General features: G+C 40.7%; 1 protein-coding gene across 2 annotated transcripts in view; it reads left to right on the top strand.

Moving 5' to 3' along the window:
* LOC109107158 (cadherin-4-like) overlaps positions 1 to 18,740 on the top strand; it is a 129,577-nt gene that overhangs the window by 86,524 nt on the left and 24,313 nt on the right. Inside the window, exons 2-3 of one of the 2 annotated variants that reach the window (XM_042728464.1) lie at positions 10,880 to 10,994; positions 17,303 to 17,550. The exons of the other annotated variant lie outside the window; for it this stretch is intronic. Coding sequence (XP_042584398.1) covers positions 10,880 to 10,994; positions 17,303 to 17,550 — 363 coding nt within the window. The remainder of the gene's footprint in view (positions 1 to 10,879; positions 10,995 to 17,302; positions 17,551 to 18,740) is intronic. 2 annotated transcript variants of the gene reach the window in all.

Consider the following 18,740-nt stretch of genomic DNA (forward strand, 5'->3'; position numbering starts at 1 on the left):
AGATCGCAATAGTGTTGTCAAAAGACCCGGTACTTCGGTACCAAATCGGTACTAAAAAAATGAAAACATTACGGTACCAGGTTTTTTTAAGTACTGGTGGTACTGAGTGCCCGGTTAACCCTGTTCTTGATGCGCTATCCAAAAGGTGCGCAGATGTGCTCTCTTCATAAATGCACTGAGACATGACTACATCAAAAGGAGGAATTAAGGAAAGGAGTGCTTATTTGATTACAGCCGTTTCTGAGGAAACCTCTCTCACGCTCTACAAGCACCTCCTGCTGGCAGAAAATGAATTTGCATAAATATGCCGCCAAAAATAGAGTGGAAGACTGTGGAACACACCGCTTCTGTTATGAATATTATAAAATATTTTAATTTGAATGTCGGATTGAAATGAATGCTGTTATTAGAGTAGTTAATCGTATAATGAATCATAACTACAATAAATATAATGAGCATTAGAATGAAGTTTCTTTATTAACTATTTAATGCTCCAATAACTTTTATTAGGTTAAAAAAACAAGAGGACATGATGCTATTTACTATTTTTACACACAAGAGGCTTTTAAAAGAATTATGAATCTAAAATATGCGTTTTAGAGAATGAACAAATGGTTAACATTGTGTCATATCAGTCAGAAAAGCAGTTCTGGGTTTTTAGCTAACTTAGATGTTATTCTTCGCTGAATAACTCTAAAATGTTTTCAAAAGCCCTTTAAAATTAAATATGTACACAGTTTGAATTTAATGAAAGTATAGTCAAATTTTTTAATGTTTTTGTGTTTTGCTTTGGTACCGAAATTGGTACCGAGAACCGTGGATTTTCACTGGTATCGGTACCGAATACTGAAATTTTGGTACCATGACAACACTAGATCACAATCTAATTTGTTTGTCTACACCATAATTAAAATGCAATAGACAATAGATGGTGTCCTGTCCAGTGATCTCAGGAGGAGGAGGTAAGTCAGGCTCGTCAGGTCCTGTGGAAGAAGGAGTGACAGGATTAATGTAAAGCTTTAATAAGGAAACATGGAATGACGGTGTGATACAATAAGTGGGAGGTAAGTCCAGTTGGTACATGACATTGTTTATCTGCCTCCTGATGGTGAATGGACCATTGAAGCTGGGACTCAGCTTATGAATGGGCAGCCGGAGGTGGATGTCCCATGTGGACAGCCAGACCTTGTGTCCCTTGGCTGGTAAGGTGGAGCTGGTAGGCGACGGGCATTCGGTTGGGTCTTAAACATCCGGACTGCCTGTTGGAGATGGACATGTGCTGAGTCCCAAACTCTCTCGCTCTCTCTGAACCTGAAGTCTACCGCTGGTACTTCCGATGGCTCTCCGGACCATGGAAGTAGGGGAGGTTGGTAGCTGAGTACACACTGCAAGGGGGTGAGGCCGGTGGAGTGCTGAGGCAGGAATTCTGTGCGTACTCAGCCCAGGGTAGAAATCGGCTCAAGTCGTGCTGATTCTGATGGCAAGATCGTCTAATGCTGTGTTCACACCAAACGCGAATAGAGCGTCTGGCGCGAATGATTTCAATGTTAAGTCAATGTAAAGACGCGTTTACGCGCGTCTGGAGGTCTCGCGGCGCGAATGAGGCGTTTAGCGCGGCGCGGAATTTGCATTTACGAGTTTGACGCGAATTCATGTCTGACGCCCGAGTTGAAAAATTTGAACTTTGGCGTCAATTCGCGCAGCGTTAACCAATCAGGAGCCTGCTCAGGAGTCACTCATTCAACATGGAGGAATGACTGATATTGTCAGTGAGCAGTCACCCGGAGCTATATGACACAAGTTCATATTTCTATAGAGACAGGAATAAAAAGGACCTCGCTTGGAAGAGTGTGTTGTAAATACACATTTAACTTTTGAGTTACGTACATGTTTATCGACCCACGGCCTTCCCGCCGTTTTTTACAACTATTTTTCCCCTAATATAGCTACTTTTCGCTAACAAGATAATGTGTTTATTCAGAGGACGTGTGCAGGGAAAAGTGGTAAAGCCTCGAATGCTCGATCATCATCAGCCATCATGCAAACAGACAACCGCCTAGCACTTGCCCCTCCCACAAGAAACGGATTTCGCCTCAGACGCGTGTCAATTTCGCTTCATGCATTCAAAATGTTCAAGCGGCAAACTAGACGCGGTAGACGCGAATTTGACGCTCTATTCGTGTTTGGTTTGAACGCAGCATAAGGATTGGACCGGGAAAGGGAGGTAAGTATCCGAGGTGGGTAGAGTCCAGTGAATTGTCTGTAAGTGACCAGTTGAATGGTCTGTAAGAGACAGTTTCATAAAGAACTGCTCTCTGAGCTTTTTGTCACTTTAATCAGACTGAATAAGCTCTCTTGCATTACAGTCATTTTATCTGCACTGTTTGTTTACTTCACAGGTTTGCACTCTATCTGCAATGTGCCTTGTGCTGCTTTATTTAACATTTTAATAAGTCCTTATTGTATATTTGTATGTTATATTTAATCTCAGAGTCAGAGTCAGAAAGGCTTTATTATCATTTCAGCTCTATACAGCTTGTACACAGTGAAACGAAACAGCGTTTCTCCAGGACCATGGTGCTACACAAGACAACATTAACTACAAAACTCAAATTGTACTGTGCTTTAGAATATTATTAATTATTTTATTTTCTTAAATAATCTAACATAATACTAAAACTGGAAAAAAAAAAAAGTAGTACAGTACAGACTACATAAATTGCGTATGAGCATGCCTGAATGAAACAGTGCAACAGCCTGGGACATTACAATATATGTATATATATATATATTATATATATATATATATATATATACATAGAACAGGTGACAATATTAATAAACAAGGCACAATATTAAGGTAGATTTTATGCAAATGTACGGATGTGCAAAGTATGCTGTTTGTAATTCAAGTATTTATAGTAGGGGTGTGTATGTGTGAATGTAGTTGTCAGGTCAGTTCACATGGAGTTGAGGAGTCTGATGACTCGAGGGAAGAAACTATCCTGCAATCTGACCGTGATGGCCCAAATGTTGTACCGTCTTCCGGATGGCAGAAGGGTGAAGAGCTGGTGTGAGGGGTGTGTGGGGTCACTAGTAATCATAATGGCTTTCCGAATGCAGCGAGTGGTGTAAACGTCTGTGATAGAGGGGAGAGAGACTCCAATGACCATTTCAGCTGTCCTTACGATCCGCTGCAGGGTCTTGCGATCTGTGATGGTGCAATTCCCAAACCAGGTAGTGATGCAGGTGCTCAGAAAACTCTCCATAGTCCCTCTGTAAAATGTGGTGAGGATGGGGGTGGGAGATGTGCTTTCTTCAGTCTGTGTAAAAAGTAAAGACGCTGCTGAGCTTTCTTTGCTATGGAGCTGGTGTTGAGAGATCAGGTGAGGTTCTCCGTCAGGTGAACACCAAGGAATTTGGTGCTCTTTACGATCTCCACAGAGGAGCCGTCGATGTTCAGCGGAAAGTGGTTGGTATTTGATCTCCTAAAGTCAACAACCATCTCTTTAGTTTTGTCCACGTTCAGGGACAGGTTGTTGATTTTACACCAATCCGCTAGCCGATGCACCTCCTCTCTGTAAGCTGATTCGTCGCCTTTGCTTATAAGACCCACCACGGTCATGTCATCAGCAAACTTGATGATGTGGTTTGAGCTGTGCATTGCTGCACAGTTGTGGGTCACCAAAGTGAACAGCAATGGACTAAGCACGAAGCCTTGGGGAGCTCCAGTGCTCAGTGTGGTGGTGCTGGAGAAGTTGTTTCCGATCCGGACTGTCTGAGGTCTCTCTGACAGAAAGTCCAGGATCCAATTACAGAGGGAGTGGTTCAGTCCCAGCAGGCTCAGCTTTTCAATCAGGGTCTGAGGAATAATTGTATTGAATGCTGAGCTGAAGTCTATGAACAGCATTCTGACATATGTGTCTTTTTTATCCAGGTGAGTGAGAGCTAGATGTAGGGAGGTTGTGATGGCATCATCTGTTGAGCGTTTTGGGTGGTACGCAAGCTGTAGTGGGTCCAGTGTGGGGGGCAGCAAGTTCTTGATGTGCTTCATGACAAGCCTCTCAAAGCACTTCATGATGATGGGTGTGAGTGCAACGAGTCAGTAGTCGTTGAGGCTGGACACTGTGGACTTCTTTAGCACAGGGATGATGGTGATAGCCTTGAGACACGCTGGGACGATGGTGCTGTGCATGGATGTGTTAGAGATGCCAGTGAAGACATCAGCCAGCTGGTCTGCACACCCTTTGAGCACTTTGCCTGGAATTTTGTCTGGTCCCGCAGCTTTTTGTGGGTTAACTCTGCTCAGAGTCTTCCTCACATCATCTCTGGAGAAACACGGTATCTGATCGTCGGGAGGGGGGATGAACTTCCTCACAATGGTGTCATTCTGTGCCTTGAAACGTGCGTAGAAGTCATTCAGTGTAAGGGAGACCTCATTGTTACAGGCAGGTGGTGATTGCCTGTAGTTGGTGATGGTTTGGATGCCTTGCCACATACGCCGAGTGTCGTTGCTGTCCCTAAACTGGTTGTGGATTCTCTCAGAGTATGCGCGCTTTGCTTCTCCGATTGCCCGAGACAGTTTTGTCCTTGGTTCTCTTAGTGCTGCCTTATCGCCCATTCTGAAGGCAGAGTCACGGGACTTTAGTAGTGCACGCACATCCGCAGTCATCCATGCCTGCTGGTTGGCATGTGTAGTGATTGTCTTGGAGTCTGTGACGTCATCAATGCATTTACTGATGTAGCTGGTCACTGATGCCGTATATTCCTCCAAGTTGATGGAGTTGCAAGTTGTTGCAGCCTTTCTGAATATGCGCCACTCAGTCTGCTCAAAGCAGTCCTGGAGAGCAGAAATGGCTTCTGCCGGCCAGGTCCTAATCTGCTGCAGAACCGGTCTGTCGCGTCTGACAAGGGGTCTGTACGCTGGAATCAGCATAACAGAGATGTGGTCTGAGTAGCCAAGGTGGGGGGCGGGGCTCTGCGCGGTACGCGCCAGGAATGTTTGTGTAAACAAGATCCAGCATGTTTGTCCCTCTCGTTGCAAAGTCCACGTACTGATGGATTTAGGGAGTACTGTTTTGAGCTTCACGTGATTGAAATCTCCCGCAACAATAAACCAATAAACAGTCCGTCAGGGTGTGTGTTTTGTAGTTCATTGATAGCCCCGTACAATTCACAGAGTGCCTCGTTAGCTTTAGCACTAGCGTTTACGCTAGGAGGAATGTACATGTACAATGGACTACAAACACTGTGGTGAATTCCCGTGGTAAATAAAAAGGTCTTCATTTAACAGTCACAAACTCCACTATTGATTAGCAGTATCTAGAGACCAGTACAGAGTTTGTGCACCATTTTGTGTTGATGTAAACACACAAGCCACCACCGCAATCCTTACCACACAGATCTTTGTCTCTGTCGGCATGAAACACAGAAAGCCCATCTAGTTGAATGCCGGCATCTGGAATTCTGTTACTGAGCCACGTCTCTGTGAAAACAAAGATGCAACAGTCTCTGAACTCCCTTCATGTAGCTAGTTGAAGCTGAATGTAGTCCAATTTATTGTCCCGGGAGTAGACATTGGAGAGCATGAGAGACGGGAGAGCCGGCCGGCTAGGGTTTGTTTTTAGCCTAGCGCAGACTCCCGCTCTCTTCCAACGCTTATGCTTCCTCTCACACCGCTTCTGGTGTCCCCTTCCCTGGTTTCAGGCATCAGGGGATTGGGGGCCTGATCTCCGTAGTAAGCCAAGAGCGCGTAGGTTCTTCAGCAGGTCGTCTCGCAGTGCAATTTTAGGATTATTTTTTCTGTTTTTGAGGATGTTTTGTTTATTTTTTTTATGATTGGTTGTACTGCTGTCCATAGAACGGTCTAAAAACACAGAAATAGCATCTTTTGGATCTAGAGCGGCCACTGCGAGTTGCTGTTGCACCGCCATCTTGAGACCTATTCATAAATAAAATCTGGATAATCTGTATCTATTTGTATTTTTATGCTCTATTGTTATTGTTATCTGTATGCACCAAGGGTCTGAGAGTAACGCAATTTCAATTCTCTGTATGTATGCTGTACATGTGGAAGAATTGACAAAAGAACAGACTCAACTTGAAGTGACTATGAGACCAGACAAAGGTTAGTTAAAGTGATAGTGGCTTTATATGGGTCTTGATTAAGTGCAGCAGGTGCAGAGAATTAGAAATCGGGTGATTGTGAGTGTGCAGTCTGATTGGTGGAACCTGACGAGGCTGGTGTCTCCTTGACAGCATGACTCCTAGTTGGGGGTTCCAAGTCATTTTTTATTACCTGAACCAAATTAAAAATAGCATGGCTTGGCAAATGATTTGTTCAGATAATGTTTTCTTCTGCCATTCCAAATAAATTAATACTGTATGTGTAGGAAAAAATCCTCTCCCTTCTAGCACACGCTCTCTGTTCTCTGCAGTGCTTCCTCCTAGCAACAACAATTGCAGCCATTTCAAGCACAAAATAGTTTAAGACATGTTTTGTTGGGCGTTAAATAATGGCACAAATATCAGTAATTTGACGACCATGAACGTTAGTAAATCTCGTTGCGTGATTAATTTGAATACTTTCCTCCCATAAATTTTGCATCTGAAAGGGAAACTCGTACAAATGCATATTCAACTAGGTAAAAAGTTAGTCAAGACAAATTTTAAGTTAACTTGAGTAAGACGGACCAGAAAGTTTGAAAAAGTTTAAAAAGCTTTAAAAAGCTTTAAAAAGTTTTAATTTGATGGTTTTCAGTCTTAAATAGTTTGAAATTTAAAGTAGTTTCAAAAGCTTAAAGTTTGATGGTTTCGAAGGCAATACAGCCTGTCATATATAGATAGATGGTACCCGGGTTGGTTGCTAGGGTACTTGGGGTGGTTGCTAAGCTGTTGCTATGTGGTTGCTGGTGCTCGGGGTGGTTGCTTGGGTGTTGATATGCGGTTGCTAGGGTACCCGGTAGGGCTGTGCAATTAATCGCATTCGATTGTCATGCGCATCTCGTCAGTAAAGCCGGTCCCATGATTAGTGCTAAATCAGCATCACCTGCTTTCAGATTGAGCAGCTTTCACTACACAGAGCCGTATTTCACTGACAAGCTAGGCGATATCTTTATGAGGGCGATTTTGCCTAATTGTCAGTGAACTACGGCTCTGTGTAGTGAAAGCGGCTCAATCTGAAAGCAGGTGATGCTGATTTAGTACTAATCACGGGACCGGCTTTACTGACAAGATACGGATGACAATCGAATGTGATTAATTGCACAGCCCTAGTACCCGGGGTGGTTGCTAGGGTGTTGCTATGTGGTTGTTAGGGTACTCTGGGTGGTTGCTAAGGTGTTGCTTTGCAGTTGCAAGGGTACCCAGGGCAGTTGCTAGGGTGTTGCTATGTGGTTGCTAGGGTACCCAGGGTGGTTGCTATGCGGTTGCTAGGGTACTCTGGGTGGATGCCAAAATGTTGCTATGCAGTTGCTAGGGCACCCAGGGTGGTTGCTAGTGTGTTGCTATGTGGTTGCTAGGGTAACCAGGATGGTTGCTTGGGTGTTGTTATGCGTTTGTTATGGTACCTGGGATGGTTGCCATGGTGTTTTATGCGGTTGCTAGGGTACCTGGGGCAGTTGCTAGGGTGTTGCTATGTGGTTGCTAAGGTACCTGGTATAGTTGCTAGAGTGTTGCTATGCAGTTGTCAGGGTAGCTGGGGTGGTTGCTATGGTGTTGCTATGCAATTGCTAGGGTATTTTGGGTAATTGATAGGGTCTTTCTAGGCAGTTGCTTAGGTATTCTGGTTGGTTGCTAAGGTGTCAATATGTGGTTGCTAGGGTGCTCTGGGTGGTTGCCATGCTGTTGCCAGGGTACCCGGGGTGGTTGCTAAGGTGTTGCTACATGGTTGCTGAGGAACTGAGGTGGTTGCTAGGGTGTTGCTATGTGGTTGCTTGTGTACCTGAGTATGTGGTTGCTAGGGTATTCTGGGTGGTTGCTATGGTGTTGCTATGTGGTTGCTATGGTATTCTGGGTGGTTGTTAAGTTATTGCTATGCGGTTGCTAGGGTATTCTAGGTGGTTGCTACGGTGTTGCTATGCAGTTGCTAGGATACTCTGGATGGTTTCTAGGGTGTTGCTATGCGGTTGCTAGGGTAATCTGGGTGGTTGCACTTGCATTGCTAAGATTTTCTGGGTGGTTGTGCTCGCGTTGCTAGGCGGTTGCTAGTTGTCACACATTGTTTCTATGGTGTTTTATGGAGTTATTAGCATGTTCTTTGCCTGATTTAGCACTTAGCTAATCACATTAGCATGTAGCTATTCATTGCTAGCATAAATAGCATGTTGGGAGTCCTATTTGCTAGCATGAGTCAAAAAGAACCAACTCCTATGACTCTACAATATTCTGATGCAAAGATATAGGACTTGCTAAATGGTTGCTAGGGTACTGTGTTTGGTTGCTAGGGAGTGGCTTGGTAGCTGCCAGTGATGATACTCCAAAGGCTGCTTGTCAGTATGAATGATATAAACAAACCCCCATGTCTCTATGACATTCAGATTTGAAGATATGCCTCTTTGGGTTTAGGTTGCTAGGGTGCTCGACAGTTGTCGCTAGGGTGTGGCTAGGAAGTGTCTATGGTGATTTATGTTTGGCTGTTTGCTGCCCCGAGTCAAACGAGTCCACCCCCATGTCTCAATGACACTGTGATCCAAAGATATTAATCTGGGCCTTTTATAATGGCAGCCTATGGGATCAGTTGCTAAGGTGACCTAAATGGTTGCTAGGGCGTGGCTTGACAGCTTCATAATGATCCAGAGAGTCTGATTGGTTGTCTGAGTAAAATGACCCCACGTGTCTCTATGACATTGCAATGTAGAGTTATGTTCAATGACAAATTCCTATGTAAATTACCATAGTAGGAAAAACGTGTGTTCAGATGCTGTTTCATGGGCTGTCCCTCACCATAGTATATCTAAGGGGCAAATCTGGGGTGCTCTTGTGCTCCAGTGGTACATCTTATACCCCACTGCGGGGTATGGTCTCGCACAACTTGCCAGCCTCTTCAAATGTGGTGATTTACATGTTTCTGCGGAATTCTCTCTCTGAGCTAAGACTCGTCAAAAGTTGGTTGCAATGTTAAGTCTATGGTATTTTTCGGCTGATTTTTGCCCACTGTGCGAACATCGTACGCCCGATCACTTATAAAAGTCATAGCACACCTCTCCTCAATAATCTGCGCAATTTGAGGCCTCTTTCATTGGTCTGTGACAAACAGTGCAGGATGAGTTACACGCCGAAGTTTGTACAGAAGGAAGAAGAAGTCGGTGAGATAGTGATAGTGCTAATAATAAGCGTGGAGCATAGTAATAGGGATGCTTTACTTTTGACAAGCACCACTAATAAGCCAACAGCCTAGTAATAGTGATGCTTCGCCTTTGGCAAGCACCACGAATAAGTATGCAAGATAATAATAGTGCTGCTTTGCTTCGCAAGCACCACTAATAATAATAAGTACGGAGCATAGTAATAGTGATGCTTCACCTTTGGCAAGCACCACTAATAAGAAGTTTAAATAGCATTTCAGTAAGTTGACTTTCTAAAGCCAACTTAATAAGGTCAGGCACAAATATAATAGTGTCCATGCCTTTCCAGTGCTAATTCGTCACTGCGCATCTTCAGTAAATCTTGACTACTATTTTAATGCCAAATGACAGTTTGTGCTGGCTCTAGCTGTTAGTAATAGTGGCCTATAGAATTATGGTGTTGTTTGTGTCTGAGTGAGACAACAATTCATGTAATTTGAAAGATGCAGTCACTGGATGCATTTTGTGTCAAAATAATGGAAAATGATCCACAGTTTAACCCATATAGACTGAGGGCTGCCAACTCTCATGCATTCAGCATGAGACTCATGCAACTGACACTGTTCTCACACCACACGTCCATTTTCTCATGCAGTGAAAACCCTCAGACAAAAACAAAAGTTGACTGTAATAGGATATTAGCAAACAGATTTGGTAATTGCCAGTGCTTATTTGTGTTTGTGCTCTTGAAAGCATCAAACATTTATTTTTACAACATGTTTTGCGGCGTTGAGCAATGGAGCCAATCACAGACATGTCTGCTGATTTCTTGAACACCTCTGTTTGGCCATTGTTCAAGTTGGTCAGAATTTTCTCACCACACAAAACATCAGATTTTTTCCTGCAAGCTTGAGAATAATCTCATTGTAAGTGTTGACATAGACATGATGCAAATAAGAGATCTATTGTGCGTTGTAGAGAGCCCCATTGATTATAACAGAACACTGAGATTGCATAATTTTTTGTCAGTGACAGCTTTTAGTGATTATATGGATGCTCTGTTTGCTTGTGCTACTTGCTAGGCTACATAATACAAATTTCAGAAATTGCAATGACTGACCTAGTAACTAGCAATGGAGGGGGAAAAATATACTTTGTATTCAGATGTGAATTATGCAGTGTTGGTGACTAATAGATTAATAGAAAAATATTATAATTTTGGTATCAAATTATTTTTGAAATTCAATTGCAATTATTTGTAAAAATTATTTCACTGTAAGTTGTTATTGTTGTGTTGAAAAGTTATAAGTTTTGCAGCACAGCAACAGTTATTTTACATAATTTTATGATAAAAACAGCACCATTCATCATAACATTAACTGGTTACTGCTAAACATGTCCAGATGTCAGACAAGACTCTATATATAACCCCAACCAAACCCCCACCCTATCCGCCTTGGATATTTTCATTCCAAGTTGAACTCAAATGTTGGCAGCCCTGTAGACCCTTGTGCCTAAAAGTGTTTAATAAATCAAAATTAATCAATTCAAGTTTATATATGTTAATGAATGATATTTATTGCATTTCAAATTAGGTATTTTTGTATGGATTTGGGGAGGAGTCTCCATGTACACCTGGCTTAGAGTCGGAATTGCTGGTTTTTAAAGTGTGCAGAGATTACCTTTACAAGGGAAAAACACTAGGAAGAGGTAAGCTATATTCAAATATCTCTAGCAAATTAATGTTGAGAGCTTTTGTTTAAATATTTTTTAGTATTTGGCTGAATGATCTCTACATACACCAATTCTTCTATTTAAAAAAAATGTTTAACTAACTATTACATTCAATCAAATTGTATACATGCACTGTATCTACTAGATTTGCTGTCATCATTGTTCAATTGTCTCACTCAAGTGTAAGTGTTGTAGCTCATAAATAAATGTTATTAAATGATATATGCCACTGATGCTGTGTCAGTAACTTGTGCTATGCAAGCATCCTCCAGGTGTTATTATTGTCTTAAGACTGTTCATTCATTGGATATCACCAATGCATTGGTTAATGCTGCTAGAGCCACCCCCTGAGGCATTACATCACCCATATCTCAAAAGGACATAACATCGCTCCTCTGATGTTTCATATGCATGAAGCAATTTAACTGCCCCTTGTGTTGTTAGAATTTCAAGCAACTCGCAGTGAGAGTTATCTTTCCACATAACTTTGAGCCACAACTGAGAGACATTTGTGGTTGAACCTCAGAGATCCTGGAGCAGGGCCGGACTGGGACACAATTTCAGGCCGGGAAATCTCACACTCATCCAGGCCACACAGAGAAAAAAAGGGTCAAAATCGTACCTTTTGAGGCACAACAGGTTGACACCGTAGCAGTACACCGTACATATTAGTACCTTAAGACAAACATGTCATTCCAGTGACAAGCTGTTGTACCCCCAAAGGTGCAAATTTGGTCCCTTAATTCCTGTATATAGCCTATACGTCCACAACAATTTCTGAAACCTGACAACCCTATTATTTGTATGCCATCACATAAAAAAGGTCTAAATCCTTAGTCTGGGGCCGTGAAAAATAATTAAAAGTTCTCTCTTGCACTGCACCTTCACTTCCATTTCCCTTTTCTTCATTTACCCCAATGTCTCTGTCTCTTCTGCTCGCCTGCATTTATTTGATACAAAGTACAGCAAGAGCAGTGATGTTGTGAAATATTTTTACTATTTAAAACAAATGCTTTCGATTGGAATATATATTTAATATGTAATTTATTTCTGTGATGCGCAGTTGAATTTTCAGCATCATTACTGCAGACTTCATTGTCACATGATCCTTCAGAAATCATTCTAATATGCTAATTTGCTGTTCAAGAAACATATTTGTTGTTATTATTATTATAAATATTTAAAGGGGTCATATGATGCTGCTAAAAAGAACATTATTTTGTGTATTTGGTGTAATGCAATGTGTTTATGCGGTTTAAGGTTCAAAAAACACATTTTCCATTTAATGTACATTATTGTTGCTCCTCATTCCCCTGCCTTTCTGAAATGCATCGATTTTTTCAAAGGTCATCGTTCTGAAAAAGCGAGGTGTGCTCTGACTGGCCAGCTATCAGTCCCATCATCAGTTCTCTTTTAGCATTGCTAATTATTTAAATGCAAATGCAAAAAAATAAAAAATACAGATGCAAATTATTTAAATACATACCCGATTCCAAAAAGTTGAGACACTGTACAAATTGTGAATAAAAACAGAATGCAATGATGTGGAAGTTTCAAATTTCTATATTTTATTCAGAATACAACATAGATGACATATGAAATGTTTAAACTGAGAAAATGTATAATTTTAAGGGGAAAAAAAGTTGATTTTAAATTTCATGGCATCAACACATCTCAAAAAAGTTGGGACAAGGCCATGTTTACCACTGTGTGGCATCCCCTCTTCTTTTTATAACAGTCTGCAAACGTCTGGGGACTGAGGAGACAAGTTGCTCAAGTTTAGGAATAGGAATGTTGTCCCATTCTTATCTAATACAGGCTTCTAGTTGCTCAACTGTCTTACGTCTTCTTTGTCGCATCTTCCTCTATGATGCACAAAATGTTTTCTATGGGTGAAAAATCTGGACTGCAGGCTGGCCATTTCAGTACCCGGATCCTTCTTCTACGCAACCATGATGTTGTAATTGATGCAGTATGTGGTCTGGCATTGTCATGTTGGAAAATGCAAGGTCTTCCCTGACAGAGACGACGTCTGGATGGGAGTATATGTTGTTCTAGAACTTGGATATACCTTTCAGCATTGATGGTGCCTTTCCAGATGTGTAAGCTGCCCATGCCACACGCACTCATGCAACCCCATACCATCAGAGATGCAGGCTTCTGAACTAAGCGCTGATAACAACTTGGGTTGTCCTTGTCCTCTTTAGTCTGGATGACATGGCTTCCCAGTTTTCCAAAAAGAACTTCAAATTTTGATTCGTCTGACCACAGAACCATTTTAAATGAGCCTTGGCCCAGAGAAAAAGGCTGCGCTTCTGGATCATGTTTAGACATGGCTTCTTTTTTGACTTATAGAGTTTTAGCCAGCAACGGCGACTGGCACGGTGGATTGTGTTCACCGACAATGTTTTCTGGAAGTATTCCTGAGCCCATGTTGTGATTTCCATTACAGTAGCATTCCTGTATGTGATGCAGTGCCGTCTAAGGCCCGAAGATCACAGGCATCCAGTATGGTTTTCCGGCCTTGACCCTTATTACAGAGATTGTTCCAGATTCTCTTAATCTTTGGATGATATTATGCACTGTAGATGATGATAACTTCAAACTCTTTACAAATTTTCTCTGAGAAACTCCTTTCTGAAATTGCTCCACTATTTTTCGCCACAGCATTGGGGGAATTGGTGATCCTCTGCCCATCTTGACTTCTGAGAGACACTGCCACTCTGAGAGGCTCTATTTATACCCAATCATGTTGCCAATTGATCTAATAAGTTGAAAATTCAGCTGTTCCTTATATGTACATTTAACTTTTCCGGCCTCTTATTGCTACCTGTCCCAACTTTTTTGGAATGTGTAGCAAAATGAAATCCAAAATGAGCCAATATTTGGCATGACATTTCAAAATGTCTCACTTTCAACATTTGATATGTTATGTATATTCTATTGTGAATAAAATATAAGTTTATGAGATTTGTAAATTATTCCATTCCTTTTTTACTCACAATTTGTACAGTGTCCCAACTTTTTTGGAATCGGGTTTGTATAAAAAAAAAAAAAAACACACTACAGGTTGAGAGTCAGAAGCGCCAAACTGTCCTTGCAAAGTTTGAACTGCCCAACTTTATAGATACAGCCATTGTGCCACAGACGCATTGCAGGCTAATGGTTCAGTAAACAGTCCTCATCCTCCATAAAATGTGCAGCACACATCTGAATGTTTGGGTTGAGCTGTTCTGGAACAGTGTTGAAATGCAACTTAACCACTGATTTCTAGTCGTGTCCTCTTTTGGAAGGCTAAGAAATTGGCACTTTATTTGCGCGGTGGGTTGGGGCGGGTTAAGAAATTGGCACTTTATTTGCGCGCCGGGTTGGGGCGGGTCACTAAAAACAAAATTTTAAAAAATCCATTTATGTTGCGTGGAATTTAGTGGTGGAAATTTTGATTCTTTCAAGAGATTCGTTGATTTTCAGTTCGTTCATCAAAATGATTCGTTCAGATTCGTTTACTGATTCGTTCAGTGACCATTTCTTCATATTACACAAATACGCCACAGCAGGTGGCGAAAAAGAGTGTCTTATGTGTTATGTCTTAAGTCAACGAACGTATTCACTTGTGACAAAAGCGGATTTGGCTTTATTAAAGTGTGTGCATGATCACATTAAATAAATAGTCTAAATAAGTTGTTCAGATGAACAAAGCACAAGGATTTCTTGCATAATTAAACTTTTTAATTGTTTAGTCAGACAGTTCATATATAATATATTCACATTAATAAATCGGGGATTAAATGTGGAGTTATGTTCTCTATGCTAAATATGAAAACAAGCGTATCTGCACAGTACCTATAACTGCACTTTGTATCTGATTGCTGATCGAGATTTACATGCTTGGCCGACTGACCCAGTATACTCTCATTCATTTCATTCACAAAACGAGCTACTGTATGTATCAGTTCATTCAACTCATTCACGAATGAGAAGATCGTATTCGTTCACTACATTCAACAAATCACATGCTCCGTCACATCTTGAGTAACTCTTTGACAGGATAAAACAGTTCACAGAGCTGTTTACGAGCTACGCATGCACTGCTAATAGCGTGGAGGGAGGAACTTCAGTGAACGAGAAATATGAGTCAATGGATCACGTGAACAAGAACAATTCGTTCACATAAAATATTCGTTCACGAACGAACCATCACTAGTGCAATTCCCTATAGCCTATATTAAATATTTGGAATATATATTTTCATATTTTATTAGGTTCTTTGATAAGGTTACAATACGAAAGTCTAAGTAGCAACGTAACTTCCATGATGTCCCCGAAGCGCGGGGCGGGTCAAGAAATTTTACTTTATTTGCGGGGTGGGTTGGGAAAAAACCGACCCGCGCATCACTAGTCTCCACAACATGGCAGCGGTGGCAACAGAGAGAATAAAAGTTACGCCTTCTTTCTCCACAACAGAAAGAATAAAGTTTTTTTTAATTCTTCCCACATAGTGACATAGAGATGTGGGGGCATGTTTGAATGAGCCGTTTTAGGGGGGTGTGGTTGACTCTTAACTTTTATAAAGAATATCTCTTTGGATTTGAGACTTTGCAACTTTACAAATCTTCTTTATGCACAAACAGCTTGTAACACTCAAAAGAGAAAGGATAAATTGAAATTGCATCATATGACCCCTTTAAAACAGTTGAGTACATCAAGATTATTTGATGAATAGAAATCTCCAAAGATCAGCATTCATCTGAAATGAAAAGCTTTTGTAACATTTCCTATAGACTATACCAAAACCTTAGAGTCAGTATTTTATTTATTTATTTATTTATTTATTTGGGGGGGGGGGGTAATTATTACTTTTAGTTAGCAAGGATGCTTTAAATTGATCAAAAGTGATAATGGAAAGACATTTATAATGTTACAAAAGATCTCTATTTCAGATAAATGCTGTCATTCTGAACTTTCTATTCATGAAAGAAAAAATCTAATCTGTTTTCAACATAATAATAATAATAATAATAATAATAATAATATTATCTGATATCTGAAGGATCATGTGACACTGAAGACTGGAGTAATTATGTTGAAGATTCAGCTTTGACATCACAGGAATAAATTACATTTTAATAAAAATATTTCACAATATCACTGTTTTTGTTGTATTTTGGATCAAATAAACAAAGCCTTGGTGAGCAGAAGAGACATCTTTAAAAAACATTAAAATTCTTACTAATAAAAACCTTTTGACTGGTAGTGTATTAAAACACAATTTCTAAAGTGCCTAAATTTCAAAATTAGTATATATAACCTATTAGTTGAAAAAATCGAGCCTGTTACTCATATTACTTTGTGTTGCTGTCTGCTCTAGTTCCCTCCCTGTACAATAAATCCATGTGAATATCTGTCTCTGCTAAATTTTTTAATGTGACTTTACTATCGATATTGATGTGCTTTAGCACAGTATTCTGAATGATGATAATAATGGGATGCTAATGTTAGCCTAACAGAGACTAGTAGTTTAATACTCAACTAGGTTAATAAAGACAAAACTTTCTAGCGTATCTACAGATGAAACTGACCTGCACTTGAAGCCCTGAACAGGTCAGTGATGTAGCTACATTTTACTGCTTCTGGCCGCTTTCTCTCTTTCATCGAGTCCCGTGCATCGTTCTGTTCAGAATCGTTTAATGGAAGCACGGAACACATGTGAGCTAATTTGTATAGCGCAGCGCTGCCAGTCAAAAAACGATTTATTTATTATTGAATGAAAAAAACCCAGAAATTATCACTTTGGTAAATTGAGACAGCAAAAATATAGAATATTATTAATAATAATAACTTTTAAAAAAAATCTTATCTGCTGGATGCTTCTTTTGCTTAGTCTAAATTTTTTAGAGACATGGTGAATGATTTCATTGGTAAGTTTCCCTGGTGGGCTCCAGAGCTCCTGTGAATCAATCCCACTCCAGCTCTCAGCAGCTTCCTTGAAAAGAGCAGAAAAGCAGTGTCACCCTGCCATACTGCTTTGTTATGGTTATGAATTCCTTTTTTAGAAATCGAAGGAGGCACAGATGCATCCTTTTAAGCCACCATTGATGTGCTACTTTGGAGGGTGGTGCTTGTTCAATCAGCCAATGAATTGATGTGATTTTTCATGTGCTTCAGGGTCTTCCCATTGCATCAGCTACTGACACAGTGCATCTTTCCCCACTCAGGGAACCAAGGTTACATACATAATAAGATGTTTTGTTTTACCAATCAATTCCCTTTCTGATTTCTGACAGTAAATTTTAATACATGCGATGGAAAAACAAGAGTACTCTTTCAGTCTGTTGACAAGCGGTTTGATGTGAACATGGATGGGACTGTTACACTGAAGAGACCACTGACTCTTCGTGAGGCTTACGAGGTGTTTTCAGTGAATGCCTGGGACGCCGATGGCAAGAAGCACACTGTATCTATCAGAGTTGAATTTGTCCACCATCTTAATGGCCATCACAAGGATACAGTCATGAACATCTCCTCTCCACAGGTACCAATCATTTCCTTTAAGAAACTGCTGTGCAATACAATACAAGCCTACTGAACATTTTTTTTTTATATATAATTTATTATGGTACTTTAAATGGACACATTTAGTTATCAATTTCTGTACATGTTTAGGGTCCACCTGATTTGGCAAAAAAAAAAAAAAAAAATTCCAGTGCATATTTATTTTTGAGCTCTGGAAAGCATTAAATGTTGCAATTTTTTCTTCTTCTTTTTTTCCAGCATTGAGCAAAGTGGCCAATAAAACAGCAGAATTTTTGTTCTACACAAGAAAAACAAAATGTAGACACAATGTAAATAAGTGATAAACTGATAGTTCCAGTCTCTGGGCCCTATCATACACCCGGCGCAATGCGACGCAAGGCGCAGTGCATTTTCCTGTCCATTAGCAAATGCATTTGCGCCCATTTGTGCGCCCATGGGCGTGCTCGTCTAAAAAAGAGGTGTGTTCAGGCACATTGCTGGCGCACTGCTATTTTAAGGACCTGAAAATAGACTGTGCCATAGACCAACTCAAACCTGGTCTAAAGTCTGGCGCAATGTTTTTTCTTTGTTATTTAAAGAGCGTGTTAGTATAGGCGGGTCCACAACGTGCGTTACACGCTGCTTATTAAACACAGGGACGCACAGTGGCACACAAACATATCAAATATTAAAAATTAAAGGATTGCAATGCATAAGAATTTTTTGTAGGCTAATTCAATATAAAAATGCCTACATGTCATAATGGATAGTCATCGCATGTATCAGAATTAGGCTACCTATTTGCTCGCACACGAGCAGATCCGTTTTCATCTCGGAGACGTGTTCTGTCTTTGCGCTTGCCAAATTCCACCGTGTAAATAGCAAATCCGTCATGGCACGAGCGCAATTGGCTCTTAAAGGGAATGGAAGAAGAGACTCTGATTGGTTTACTGCACGTTACGCCCAAAAAAACACCCATTACTGATTAAGAAAATAGGGACAACCCGTTTAGACGATGCGCCCAGGCGTGCCAACCGTTTTTCCGTCGTTAAAATAGCAAAAGTGGATTTGGACACGCCCTGAGTGCACCTGTGCCGTGCGCTTTACACTTTGCGTTTAGAACGTTAAAATAGGGCCCTCTGATTCTGATTGGTTAAGCCACATTTGAAGCCATTGTAAATTCCTCTACAAACACAACCCTTTGACCTC

Source organism: Cyprinus carpio, chromosome B7 (assembly GCF_018340385.1).
Source record: "Cyprinus carpio isolate SPL01 chromosome B7, ASM1834038v1, whole genome shotgun sequence".
NCBI classification, from domain to species: domain Eukaryota; kingdom Metazoa; phylum Chordata; class Actinopteri; order Cypriniformes; family Cyprinidae; genus Cyprinus; species Cyprinus carpio.